The following is a 14,500-nucleotide window of genomic DNA, read 5'->3' on the forward strand; positions in this document are numbered from 1 at the left end:
TCTTTTGAAAGCAATTGTTATTTAATCACCTACCTCAAACACTTTAGTATTCGCATCTGTCTAACTTACTGTAGTGTTCCTGGAACCTGGTACAGTGTCAGGCTAAGAGCAGGATGGACTGATGATGGATGGAATGTTTTGTACCGGAAAATCATAGACTCGTAAAATCCCAGAGGGGGTACCCACTCTCTTTGGTTCCATCTGGTGCTCTATGGTGAAGATTGTTTTTCTGCCACAGTAGGGAGAGCAGGGCTATTTCAGGAGCTAAGAGCATTGTGAATACAGACGTTCCCTATCTGTGAACTACGTGTGTTCCCAGTGCTAGACGAGTGAGAATCAGAGCTTGCAACTCACCATTTTAAAGACCTTCCTTGCTGCAATGCAGAGGTTGCATAGGCTCTTGATCCATTTCCTTAGATTTCCACTGAGGAGAATGAGGTGCAGGTAGTGCAGACAGAAACCCACTCCACCCCACCCCAGAGAAACAAGGGTAGAGTATTGTCTTGTTGTGATTATATATGTGTGTGTGTGTTCTATGTGTGTGTGAGGGATGGATAGAGAAATAGATGAAAGAGAGAGAGAGATAATAGATGATGGATAGATGCTAGATAGATAGATGATAGATGGGTAGATGCTAGATAATGATAGATAGATGATAATGATAGATAGATGATAAATACATGATTAATAGACGATAATAATAATCAATAGATGATAGGTGATACATAGATGATTGATAGACAGATAGACAGATAGATAGATGATAGATAGATAGATAGATAGATAGATAGATAGATAGATAGATAGATAGGTTTTCATCCATGGTTCCTGGCTCATAACTCCCATAGCCCTTGTTACAATCTTTTGTTATAATGTTGGGTGAGTTAGGCCTCAGGAGCAGGCATCAGGAAACAGAATCTCTCTCTCTCTCTCTGACCTTCTCCTGTCCTCCTGTCACCTGCCTAAGGCAAGACTCTAATCTGATTATGGGTCAAGAGACTCTGATTCCAGAGTGGGTCCTTCCCACTCCCTAGAGGAAAGAGTGCTACACAGGAGGCTGAAGCCCCCACACTTTGCCCCATGCATCCCTTGTCTCTATCCTTTGCAATATCCTTTATGATACACCAGTAAGTGTTTCCCTGAGTTCTGTGAGCCACTCTAGCAAATTAATCAAACTCAAAGAGGAGGTTTTGGAAACCCCAACTTGGAGCAAGTCAGTCAGAAGTTCCAGGGGCCCGGACTTGTAAGTGAGGAGAACAAGGGGGACGTCTTGTGGGACTGAGCCCCCAGTCTGTGAAATCTGGTGTTATCTCTGGGTAGATAGCGCTGGAACTGAATTGGAAGATACCCAGTTGGTGGCCGCTGCTTGGTAGTGGGGAGAAACTCCCACATACTTGGTCATAGAAGTCTTCTTCTGTGTTGATGATTCTTGTTGTGGTGTGAGAGCAGAGAAAAAACACGGTTTGAGAGCTTTTCCTGAAATAGAGACTCCTGAAATAGAGAGTCAGTATGTGATTCTGTGGATGCCTCTGCCCACTGGCCTGGCAAATCCTGAGCTTTGGCTAGAAGGTCTCTTAAAAGCTACTGACACCAGAATTAACTGAGGACAAAGAGTCACTGGATTAGCAGTGACAGGAGGCCAGAGAGATTGTCTGCATACCATTGCTTCCTCAGCAGCCAGAACAGGGCCTGCCACAGAGAAGATGCTCATTTGTCAAATGACTGGCTGAATATTTGGTGCCTACTCCGTGTGGTGTGTTGTACATGCACATAGAATTTAAGCTTCACTGAGATCCTTTGCGTAGGTACTACTTATTTTGCAAATGAGGACACAGCAGACTGAAAGTGGGAAATGACTTCCCCAAGATCTCACAGTTAAATTGTGGAGCTTTGCTTTAAAAAACACAGCCTGGGTTTCGCCCATCATATAGATCATCCACCCAGGATTATGGCCCCATAGAGGGCCAGGGAGAACAGAAAGAGAAGGGATGTAAGTGGAGGATAAGGAAACCTGAAAGAAAAACATAGCAACAAAAAAATCAGACATTCTTACCTAGCGCTCCTTTAGAACTAACACCTCATCAGTCTGGCTACAAAACGGGCTCCCTCGCCCCTCTGACTCTTCAGCCCTGCCTTTTCCATCTCAGAATGCTAGGGGCAAGGCATCCTTTGGGGCTTCATTTTTCATGCATGGCAACGGCAGCAACATGCCTTTGCAGCAACACTAACTGGGTTCCCCAGCCCTGGGAGGTGACATGGGGATAGTAAGCAAGGGCAGATGTCCCTTTAATGATCGCTGTTTTTCAGCACTTGCAGGGTATAAAGGCACTGGCCAGTCATGCCACTTCACAAACCAACATGGGGTCTTTGGTCTTTCAGATGCAACATTTCATTCTCCTCCTGGCTAAACAAGGAGAATGCACTGTTTTCATGATCACATTTCCTCTATTTTCCACCCTCCCATGCTAGCTCCTTATCTTTGTGCCTTCTGAGACCCCTGATATGAAACCAGGTGACAAACACATCGAAAAGCTTAAGAGCCTTCTTATAAGTATATTGGCACTGAAAATTCTTCTGTAAGTAAATCCTCCTTATGGAGGAAAGTGGACAATTAAGGACAGAAGGAACCCATGCTCAGCCCACAGGGATGTCTAAGAGGATTTGTTCTTTCTAGCCCAGCTCTCTGGGTTCTGGGGAGGGTTAGCCAGAGTGAGGAAGCAGGCTGAGAGCCCCTGAGGCCTGCTGGCCTGACTGCCAGACATGCAGAGGCCACAGACAGCATCAGCACCCACTCCCTACAGGCCAGGCTTCTGCTCAAATCCTACCTCCCCTGACCTCAGAGACCCCTGGTCTGTGACAGTTTCACGTTTACTTAGCACAGGACAATGAGTCTGTATGTTAATGACACCAAAACACACAAGACAACAACAACAAAAAAAAAGAGGTTGGGAAATGTCCACCCATCAATAGGGGAATATTTAAATACATCATATTGAGGAATACTACAAGGTAGTCTTATGTAAACCTCTCCAAGATACATCTTTAGGTTGGGATGCAGTTCAAAGAGCAAGGCGTAATATATTGGTAGGAATAATGTTAATGATGATGATGATAGCTGTCATAGGAGCTAACACAGACGGAGGACTTAGTGCATGCCAAGCACTACTCTTAGCACTTTGTTTATATTATCTCAGTTTACACATGTTATTTCCAAAGAGATAGGTGCTAATATTACCTCCATTTTACAGATGATGAAACTGAGCTGCAGTTTTCTCGTACGTTCCTCTGTATTACCTAAATCTTTTAATAATGAGACAGCTTTCATGCATAACACATGCAACAAAAACCATTAATGATTAAGAAAGAAACTGGAGCCAGTATTTACAGAACACTTGCCATCAGGCCGCCATGCTATGTGTCTCACTGACACTTAATAACGTCCCTGTGAGGAAGGCATTACGGGTTCCGATTCAATCAATGAAGAACTAGAGGTTCAGAGAGGTGGCATCATTTTCCCAAGGTCAAGCAGCCAGTAGGTACCTAAGGATCTGGAATTTGATCCCAAAACTCATGGTCTTCCAGGTTAGTTAGGGCTGAGTGATGCTAAATCAGCCTGTGCTTATTCAAATTTACTTTCCTTCCTTCCTCTCTGTGTTTTTCAGTGTAGAGTATGATTTCCGGCAGCAGGAAGGCAGGTTCCACGAAGTTCTACAGAGTCTGGAGGAAGCAGAGCCAGTTGAAGAGGCATCGCCTCCACCAAAGTCCCCAGCAGAACCCCCAGTCCCAGAAAAGCAGGACTTAAGGCGGAAAACCAAGAAGGTGAAAAAGAAATGCTTCTGGTGGATCTGAGCTGGTTGGGACCATCCCCCAGGCCCCTGCTTACTTCCCTGAGATGGGAAATCCACTGCACTTAAGGCCTACCCTGCTTCTTTGCAAAGTCTTTGGGCTGTGAGCCCCTTGGCCTGTGAAACAGAAGAGTCTTGGAGCTGATGTAGCCACTGCTGGACACCTGACCACCATCCTTAACCTGGGTGTGTGCCACTGCTTGTTGAGAGCTTCACAGACACTAGAGTGACCACTTGCCAAGTTCCCTGTCCACTCGGCCAGACCTCATGCTGAGTTGCAAGTCCAGAATCCCACCATGAGCAAAACCCTCCACTACACAATCCAACACCTCCACGATGCCAATAAGTACTTCCTTCCCATCCTGGGTTCATCAACCCAAAAGAAAAAAAAAGTGTTGTGCAGAGCCAGAAGATAGAGGGAGGTTATAAGTTATTAGCAGGTACCCTAGAAAAAATGAGATAAACTGGCAGTTTTCTAAGATATCAGCATACATAAGCACAAGAAAAGTGGGCAGGACATAAAATGTAAGATCACCCTGGTGTGTTGGGTTGTTTTCCTTTTTAATTAGCCCCTTGATCCCAAATCATGCATCTGTCATCTCATGCTGTGAGCGCCGTTCTGCCTATGGCAGAGTCAGGGGACCCCAGGGTTTAAGGGACTTGATGTGGCCGTGCTGGACAACTGTAATTCAAAGAGGATTTCAGCAGTTGTAGCTGCTCCAGGGCCCACCATAAACCATCATGCTTCTGGGCCCTGAGACCACCTGGCAAATGGGTAGAATCTGTTTTCGATGTGAACTTTAAGACTCCACAGTTAACTTTCCTGCAACATTTAAAATCATGAGATCCAGCAGCCTGTCCATCAATTACATCGTATGAGTAACATAAATAAGGCTAAGATAAAACACAACACTGTTCTCACCCCTTCATCCCAGAATCAGCCATGTAGATAGGTTCCAACATGTACTAATCGACACAGTCTCCCTTCCTGGTGATCACGCCATGGTCACCTGATTGATAAAGCAGCAGGACTGGGAACGAGGATACAGTTTTTCCAATTTAGTTTTAAATATCTTTCTATCCCAAAGTCTGAGTTCTTCGAAGTCTGGCTCATTCTTTTGACAAGACCTACATACATATGGATCCAGTCAAACTTGCATGGCTGAACAAACAACTAAAGTAATATAATTAAGTAATTGCTACATACTCTTGGGAATGAGGGGTAGGATGGATAGCCTCAGATTCCTTCTGGTTGAATTAAATTCTCTATCAGCCTGTGGTGAGATTGACACTGCCAGAAAGCAAACCTAAAACTAAACATACATTAAGCGAAGAAGGTATTTTGTAATCCCCTTTGCTGAAGACCCAGTGTCTAAGCCAGAATCTTTGCAGAGCACAGCATCCTGTGTGTTCATGGGATGTACATACCCCACCACAAATTGAGACTAATTGAGCAAACCACTCTGACAGTTTCACCTTCCCCTGTCACAGCGATGCAGTGCACAAAGCTATTTCAGTGAGAATGAAAGGGAAATTTGGCAAGAAATCTCAGCTTGCACTATTTAAGTCTTGGAATGTCATTCAAGATGTTCTTGTTCTGTTTCTAGTATAATGTTTAAGCCCACAGAATGAGACCGGAATATACAATGTCATGTTAGAATTAAGATAAATACACTTGTCATACTTAAGAAGCCACGTTTCAATAAGATAGGCTACCACTGGCTAAAAGCCACAGATTTATCTTTCTGTATCCATACGATCAACTCTCAGTTGGCCCCAGCATTGGAAAAGAACAGAACAGAGGATAATCCAATAAAGTGAAATCATTTGGGATCTCTTATGTAATTTTATCTTGTAGTAGAGCTTCCATGTTAATTTGCTTTGCTTACGCTAATTTCATCTGAATTTATATTCTAGGGCATCGTGCTTGAATGTAAATAATCCTGTTCCTAGAATTAAGAGACCCAGGCAACCAAGCAGTCTATCTCACTAACCTTTGGCAAATGGCTTAAATTTCCAGGGCCTATTTATCCAACCTTGAATAGAGATAAGAACATATGCTTTCCTACTTTATCAACTCTGAGCACGCTCCATAGTAATGTGAGCTGAGTGACTCAGAGCTGAGCTGGATCACTGGCCAAAGTTAGCCTGGCAAGATAAAGAGATGTTTGAGGTACCTCACATAAAATTAATAAGCTCATGTGGTCATAGACATATTTCTAGTTGGGGCCCTCACATGAACCCTTAACTGAATTAAATAAAAGTGGGACTAGAAAATGTTGACATTTCTAGAAATACAACCAAACAAGGCTATACTGATTCTACACCAAAGCACAACACTGTATTGCTTGCGCCACTGACCTGAAACTGGAAAGGAGTTCTCTTCTGAAAATTTGATATTTAAAATCACTATGAGGAAACAGGATTCCAGAAACATTTTCCTGATGAACAAAAATGATCCTCTCTATGTTTAAAACACCATACACATATATACCAAAACTGTATACTCCTTTATTCATGTGAAAATTACTGCTTCTTTGTAAAATATTATGTAACATCTACCATGATATTCTACAGAAATGCTGTACTTGGGGTTATCTGGTTTTCTGGAGAGAGATTAATTTAGCAAAAATTACTTTTATAAAATTGAAGGGAAAAAGACCAATATATCGACTTAAATTGCAGGAGTTTATGTAGCTGCTTTCTCTGTAGTTTAAAAAACAATGCATAAATGCATATTCACTATCCTTGGAACTTAATACCAGCTCATCTATAGAGCACCTTCTTAAAGACGATGTACTGCTGTAAGGTTTTGTAAGTTTCTAAACTGTTTTAAATGGGATATTATCTTTTGCAATAAACGTACATATTTTTTCTAGGTTTTAAGACTCCATTACTAGCTTGGGTTGATTTGGGTTATAAAATGTATACTTAAGAAGGATGCCTCAGTGGTCCTAGGGGCGAGTATGGCTTTCGTTATCATTGCTTCCATATATGTCTAAGGGAAATAAATACAGAACAGATTCGGAACTTAGTGTCACAATGATCACATGAAGCCCCATGTGTCCCGTGAACAAGGGAGGCAGCATGGATCAATGGAGCTGCTCCCAGCCTCATTCCCATGGATGCACATGCATGATTTGTATCATTTTGCTCAGACACCTGATCTCTAATTTATTCAGTACTTTTCTTTATTTCCCCCTTAATTTTTTTCCTTAAAAGCCAAATTTATATCACCAATGTGAAGAAAAACATCATGTCCTAAAAATAGAAGATGAAATAAAAATATATCTTATTAAATTCTTGCTAAACCCTGTTGCTATTGAGGCTGCTAAGCCTGAGACCAGCTCTGTTTGTTAGGACTGGATATTAGTCCACATACCGAATATATTCAACACATACCGAAACCACATTCACACCAAGCCCATTTTCTATGTGACTAATCAGGATGTTTGAGAGAGAACTGAAAAGAAGACAACTTTCCTGTCATGTGATTCGGTATTCTTTTTCCTGCCTTCTCTATGAACCATCTAAAATCAGCTTGTTTACTGGAGAGTGACTCTCCCACTTTGGGAAACCCCAATTTACAGAAACAAAAACAAACCCTGGACACAGAATCGGAAGTCTCGGGTTTGACTGCATTCTGCTACCTTCTTCTTGCTGCATGACCTTGAGCAAGTTACTTAGTTTCTGTGAGCCTCTGATTCCTCTGACATACCCCCTGCCTCTGAAGAGTGCCTTGACAATTGACTAAGTGACAGCCCAGAGCATAATATAGGGTACATATCAGGCCAGGGACTCAACAAATGCATATTCAGTCATTTGTGGACTGAAGTAAATTGGGAGAGAGAAAGATACATCTGTGAAGCTGCAGTGGTTTTCAGAAACTGGTTTAAGATTTTCTCGGGGCAAGGGAAGAACATATCCTGGCCTTAGAATACCAGGGCTGGGCATGATGGCTCACACCTATAATACCAACACTTTGGGAGGACAAGGTGGGAAGATTGCTTGGGCTCAGGAGTTTAAGACCAACCTGGGCAATGTAGAGAGACTCCGTCTCTACAAAAAATAAAAAATTAGCCAGGAGTGGTGGCTGGCACCTGTGGTCCCTGCTACTCCGGAGGCTGAGTCAGGAAGCTAACTAAACCCAGGAGAGGGAGGCCTGCAGTGAGCTGTGATCACTCCACTGCACTCCAGCCTGGGTGACAGAGCACGAGTCTGTAGAAAAAAAAAAAAAAAAAAAAAAAAAAAAAAAAAAAAAAAAAAAAAAAAAAGGCACTACCAGAAACCATGACAATGAATGTTAAGTAATAAAGTCCTCTGTGATTCAGAAGAGCACAAGGGTACATAAAATACAGCAGAGCACTCTGGGAATTAAAGACTCTTGTTGCATGGAATCAAATATCCTAGAGCTGAAAGAGACCTTAGGAGTCAGGTCCCTTCCATTTTAAGCATGAGTCAATTAAGGAAGGCTGGATGATTTGTCCCAGGCCTTATAGCAATCCTGTGGGGAGGTAGGTGTTGGGAGCGCTGTGGTGGTGGGTGGAATGTGTGAGGGGCCAAGGCCATTCCAGGAAGCATGAGGCTAGACTTGAAACCTGTCCTTACCTTCATTAGCTGAGCTGAGTTCTCAATATAACCTTCACTTGAAAAGGCTCTCATTTTAAGCTGCTCAAGGCAACTTGCTGTATGCTAAAAATGTATTTCTTTTTATAAGTTCCAAGAAACAAAGATGTTTTATGATCACTACGCCCATCAAGCATTGCTTGCAAGAAAAAGTGCGGGGGACAAATCCTAATCCAACATTGCCAGCCTTTGGCGCAAACCACATTTGACCGGTTTAATGAACATAATCCCATTTTTGAGTACGTTCACCTCAACTTCCTCCCCATCTTCTTTTAACCGGTTTGCAGCCTAAATTTCTACGGACCACGTCATATCACCCCTACTCCTGAGGTTTTTGCAAATGTCTAATTTCTCTCTGCCTCCTACAGAACTCTCAGCCCATAAAGAGCAGGGATGCATGCGTTGGCAACACACGGAGTTTGGTTCTCTCATTGCCAGACTAAGCCAAGTTCTCAGGTAAGCGTGCCTCTCCACTGTGGGCATCCTGTTCTAAACCTACTTTGTTTCTCAACTGGCCTCTGCAGGAACCTCGCCAATGGGTCTCCCCATGTGTACTCTCTCTCTTCTTTTACACTTATTTTTAAAATATGTTCTGAAACAGGGTTGCACTCTGCCACCCAGGCTGGAGTGCAGTGGCACTATCATAGCTCACTGCATCCTCAAACTCCTAGAGTCAAGCAATCCTTTCACCTCAGCCTCCCCAGTAACTGGAATTATAGGTTCTTACCACCACAAGTCTTGCTATGTTGCCCAAGCTGGTCTCAAACTTCTGGGCTCAAACAATCCTCCTACCTCAACCTCCCAAAGTGCTGGGATTACAGGTGCATGCCACCACATCCAGCCCCTCTCTCACTTCTTAAGTATCTGCTCCACATAGTAGCCAAAACAATCATTGCAAAATTTGGATGGGAGTAAGGTTACACTCTGACTTAGAACCATTCAGTGGCTTTCTGATCTAATTAGGAAGTAAGACCAAGTCTGTTGCTATGGACCAAAGCCCTGAACAACCTACCCTGCCTCTCCTGTAAACTCCCACCACAGGCCATTTCAGTGTTTATCCTCTAGTGTCAGTGATCCTTCTTGGACCCACAGTGCCTTCAGTCCCTAAAGGCTCCTGCTCTTCCTGCCTGCAATACTTCCCCCACCTACACCACCCTCCCTGCCCAGCCTGCAGCTCTGCTAGAGTTTCCCAGGTCATACCTCCCATGACTACCACCAATTCAGACCAGACCACGCCAAATACCCCTCCTTAGACATTTGCCTGGCACAAGGGACCTTGTCATCAAAGACCTTGGCACAGTTGTTCTTGTACATATATCTCTGCCATTCTTTGATCAAGGTATCTCTCTATCTAGCCTGTAGTCCTCCTAAGGATGGAACCTTACTTATTCTTGCTTGCCTTTGTATCTCCAGCATGTACCACAATGAAGTTTAAATATTTGTTGCAGAAATAATGAGTAAATTGGATTCAGTGGGAAGACACTAAAAATTAATCCTCAGTTTATCCCTTGTCCTTCAGTCCCCATATTGGGATGGTACCCTTAGTGGGTATGGTCCCTAATGGTATATGGTATAAATCCATACATAAAGAAACAATTCTCTCTATGCTCATTTTGCTTTCCACCAAAACCAAAAGGATCTTCAGAAGCTTAACACTTAACAAATATAAAACCAACATACATAGACTTAAACAGAATACATATCTTTTAAATTAAGAGTTTCTGCATTCAAGTTATTTCATAGTATATTCCCAAAATGATTGCTGGATTATTTACTTCCTAGAACTAAATGACCTATTACTGTGGTTTTGGTTTATGTATGTACGATTTTTCTTTTTTTAGTTTTGTTCCCAGAACAAATAACCAGTCTTCCCCAAAGAGAAATTTAAGTCCTTGAGGAATAGAAAACAGCAACTTGGAAACAGCAATTTTTCTACCTCCTCACCATCACGCCCTAGTCTTAGCTCTTTGCAGAAATTAGGGCCTGCAACTGGTAATGTGCCCAAGGCTTCTAACTCTCCTGAGGTCTGCATGGCATTCAGGACCCAGGAATAAAAAGACACTAATGTTTGCTCCCAGTACCCCTCCCCCTGCCAAGACCTGTGGATGGCCCAATTTAACATTGTTTCAGAATAAACTGTCATCATAATTAAATCCCAATGCATTTTGCACATTTTACCAAGATACCGCCTTACCATATGAAAGAATACATGAGTTTTGAAATTAAAACAGATTGTTAACTATTTTTCCCTGTAATGTTTCTATTAAAGTGCTAGAATTTATTACATGTGAACTAGACCATTCCAGACAAAATGCAATTTCAAAGAGACAAAGTCTAACTAAAGGAACCTTTTGGGCAAAGCTTTTTGCCTTGGCTTAAACCACAACAAAAGTGAAAAAGACAGTAAACTCACACCAAAAGATTATTTGCTCAGAAGCAAATAACAGCTTTATTATCATAAATGGCTTTCACAAATTCTTAGAATCCGTAAGTATGCTATATTAAATTTTACTCAAATGAAACCCATAAGTTTGTTCCTGTCAAAAACCTTTATTTCTTAAATAATTAGCTAAACATGGTGACCTCTACTCCGTGCCTTACCTTGGTTTCCCAGGCAGCAGACACAGTGCTATGATACCCTGGTTATGCTGACAGAAAAGCCTTCTTGCTCATGAACAAAGGGCTGAGTCATGTTAATTGCTGAACTTGAGAGTGATTCACACAGCTCTTCCACTGAGCACACCAAGCCTGAAGGAACTCAGTTCCACAGGCAGAAATCACAGATGGGTGATGGAGGTGAAGAGAAGTTACTTGCTATTGTCAATGTCTTTGGTGTGCTTTTTTGTTTTAAAATAAAAAACAATATACCTTCAGTAGTTGAGAGTCAGGGATCAAAGGAAGCAAAATCAAAGCCACACAAAGCATCAACATTCATAAACTCAGGCTGCTGACCTGGAGTGAGTTTCAAAGATTGAAGCTGTGCCTCATTTCCACTAATATGCACCCCTTGGGTCAAAAAATCTCTGATGAAACTCAGTCTGTAATCATTTTTTTCAGTGAAGAGTCATCAAGCTACTTATCTCTGCCAGGCAAGCCGCCCAAGGACACTGAAGGGAAAATGCAGTACAGATACCACCCTAGTCCCAAAGAGCTCAGGGGCCAGTGGGTAACTTCTGACAATAAACACGTGTCCTTTTCTGATTTGCCCCATGTGGATGTCACACTGCCTCTTTCTGAACCCATCCAAATGCTACCCTTGTATTCTGACATGGTTAGGCTTTGTGTCCCCACTCACATCTCATCTTGAGTTGTAATCCCCAGGTGTTGAGGGAGAGACCTGGTAAGAGGTGATCAGATCATGGGGGTAGTCACCCTCTCCCTGCCTCCGGCATTCTCGTGACAGTGAGATCTCAATAGATCTGATGGTTTTATAAGGGGCTCTTCTCCCTTTACTCCTCACTCTTTGCTCTTTCTATCTCTTGCTGCCATGTCAAGAAGGTCCTTGCTATCCCTTTGCCTTTTGTCATGATTGTAAGTTTCCTGAGGCCTCCCTGGCCATGTGGAACTGTGAGTTAATTAAACGTCTTTTCCTTATAAATTACCCAGCCTTGGGTATGTCTTTACAGCAGTGTGAAAACAGACTAATATGTATACTTTTGTGACTCTTTCTCATTATCTTTCCCCTTTCCTACCATATGTTAAACTCCCTGAGAGTAAGAGCAGCTTTCCTCACCTTGTAATGTCCAAATCCAGGAAGTCTTGTTTAGTTTTACTGAAAGACTTCACCATCAGGAGCCCTTGTCTCTTCCACGTGGACCCCTGCACTGGTCTTCAAACTCTATGTTCTCTTACCGTTTTCTACCCCCTCACAACTGCCTGGGGCCTCTCTCTAAGACATACATGTAGCAGTGTCATTCCCTGATGTTTATATCTCTAGTTGCATCCCACTACCATCCTAGAGAATAAAAATTCCTTCCCCTACAAATAAGGCTCCTTATAATCTAATGCCAACCTAGTGCTTATAGCCTAACTTCCTATTCTACTTCCCCCAGCCCCATCTCCTTGCCACTTTCTAAAAAGTCACAGGCTACTACCTATCGGTGATTTTGCACATGTTGTTCCCCCCAACCAGGGACACCATTCTATCACCTATCTACCACAGGAAATAATTTTAATTCAGGGAAAGAAAAGGAGAGTAGCATTATTACTACTGATAGTGATAATAAAAGCTCTAGTTTCTTAAATTTACATAAGCTATTACTAACGGCTTTGCTTGTATTATCTCATTTGTTCTTCAAAAAATTACCCCAAGGCATTTTATGATTACCCCCATTTTCTAGAAGAATAAATAGAGGCTTAGGGGGAGATAAGTAATCTGTCAGAGTCCACAGGTAGGAGGTGGTGAAGGCTGGAGTTCTTTCAAGGTCTGACAAACTTGGGAGCCTGGGCTCTTAACTCCGATGCCAGACAGCAAGTTGCAATTTAAATGTCACCTCCTCTCTGTAACTTTTTCTCATCATCCCCCGCCACTGCCGTGGAATTAGTCACTCCATCCTCCAAGTACCCACAGCATGTTGTGCAGGCTGCCACTTTTCATGTCATATCAGCATTTCTTTTGTCAATCTCTCATGCTCATCTCCACCAGAGAGAAAGTCCTGGGGAGACAGAATTGTCATTTCCATCTCTGAAACTCTCCAAGGCCTTCTCAAGTTGCCTGAGGTTCTGTAAATCCTTTTGTATATGTTTGTTGAATGAATTAGGAGACTATATGAAAATGAAGAATACATAATAATGACCAGCCTGGCCAACATGGTGAAACCCCATCTCTACTAAAAATATAAAAATTAGCAGGGTGTGGTGGTGGACACCTGTAATCCTAGTTACTTGAGAGGCTGAGGCATGAGAATCCCTTGAACCTGAAAAACAGAGGTTGCAGTGAGCTGAAGTCATGCCACCGCACTCCAGCCTGCGCAAGACAGTGAGGCAGTGTCTCAAAAAAAGTTTCAGTATATTTGACTGTCTCATTAATTCCTACTTTTAAAGAAATTGTATTAAAGTTATTTTTCCTGATTATAAAAGGAAAGCAAAATGATTTTTTAAAAAGTAAAACTCCCAATAAGAATACATGGACACAGGGAGGGGAGCACCACACACTGGGGTCTGTTGGGGGGAAATGGGGGAGGGAGAGCAGGGGGTGGGGAGTTGAAGAAAGAGAGCATGGGAAGAAATGCGAGATATAGGGGATGGAGAGGAAGGCAGCAAATCACACTGTCATGTGTGTACCTATGCAACAATCTTGCATGTTCTTCACATGTACCCCAAAACCTAAAATGCAATTTTTAAAAAAAAAAAAGTCAAGCTCCAGAAATGTGCAAGTCATGTGTCCTTTAAGCAGAAGATACTAACACAATCTGAGCCTTAGAACATGTTCTGAGCTCTGGGAGATCAAGGCCCTCTGGTGAGGGGCCATATTTCTTTCCCCTCCTTGAACTTCAGTTTCCTCGATGACTTTATTGTTATTATTATTGCTGTCATTGTTGTTGTTGTTGCTTCATTCCTGCAACCCTCTCTCTGTATAGAATTCACTGAATAGTCTTGTGTTATTAAAAATCACCATAAATATCATTTAATGGCTGCAAAAATGCATCACTGCATGAATGTAGCATAAATCTAGAAAAATGGGTTCTGATTTTGAAGGATCATTGGACAGAATTGACTCCTTTGAGTCACATAAGGTCAGTACCCTGGACAGGGGTGATGGGGCTGAGATTTGCGGAGAGCCTATTTCATTAGCAATTGTTCCAACATGGTTTTCCCAGGGACAGTGTATTAGTCCATTTTCACACAGCTTAGAAAGACATACCTGAGACTGGACAATTTACAAAAGAAAGAGGTTTATTGGACTTACAGTTCCACTTGGCTGGGGAGGCCTCACAATCATGGCAGAATGTGAAAGTCACATCTGACATGGTGGCAGACAAGAGAGGAGAGCTTGTACAGGGAAACTCCCCTTTTTAAAGTCATCAGAT

General features: G+C 42.4%; 2 protein-coding genes across 4 annotated transcripts in view; one reads left to right on the forward strand and one right to left on the reverse strand.

Annotated features, from left to right (window-relative positions):
* The window catches only part of INSYN2B (inhibitory synaptic factor family member 2B), a 121,479-nt gene extending 114,755 nt beyond the window's left edge, over positions 1-6,724 (forward strand). Inside the window, exon 4 of the mRNA XM_017547722.2 lies at positions 3,663-6,724. Within this exon, the coding sequence (XP_017403211.1) occupies positions 3,663-3,849 (187 nt within the window). The 3' untranslated portion in view covers positions 3,850-6,724. The remainder of the gene's footprint in view (positions 1-3,662) is intronic.
* The window catches only part of DOCK2 (dedicator of cytokinesis 2), a 445,079-nt gene that overhangs the window by 215,276 nt on the left and 215,303 nt on the right, over positions 1-14,500 (reverse strand). The window lies entirely within an intron of this gene.

The sequence above is a fragment of the Cebus imitator genome, unplaced genomic scaffold, assembly GCF_001604975.1.
Source record: "Cebus imitator isolate Cc_AM_T3 unplaced genomic scaffold, Cebus_imitator-1.0 Scaffold200, whole genome shotgun sequence".
NCBI lineage: Eukaryota > Metazoa > Chordata > Mammalia > Primates > Cebidae > Cebus > Cebus imitator.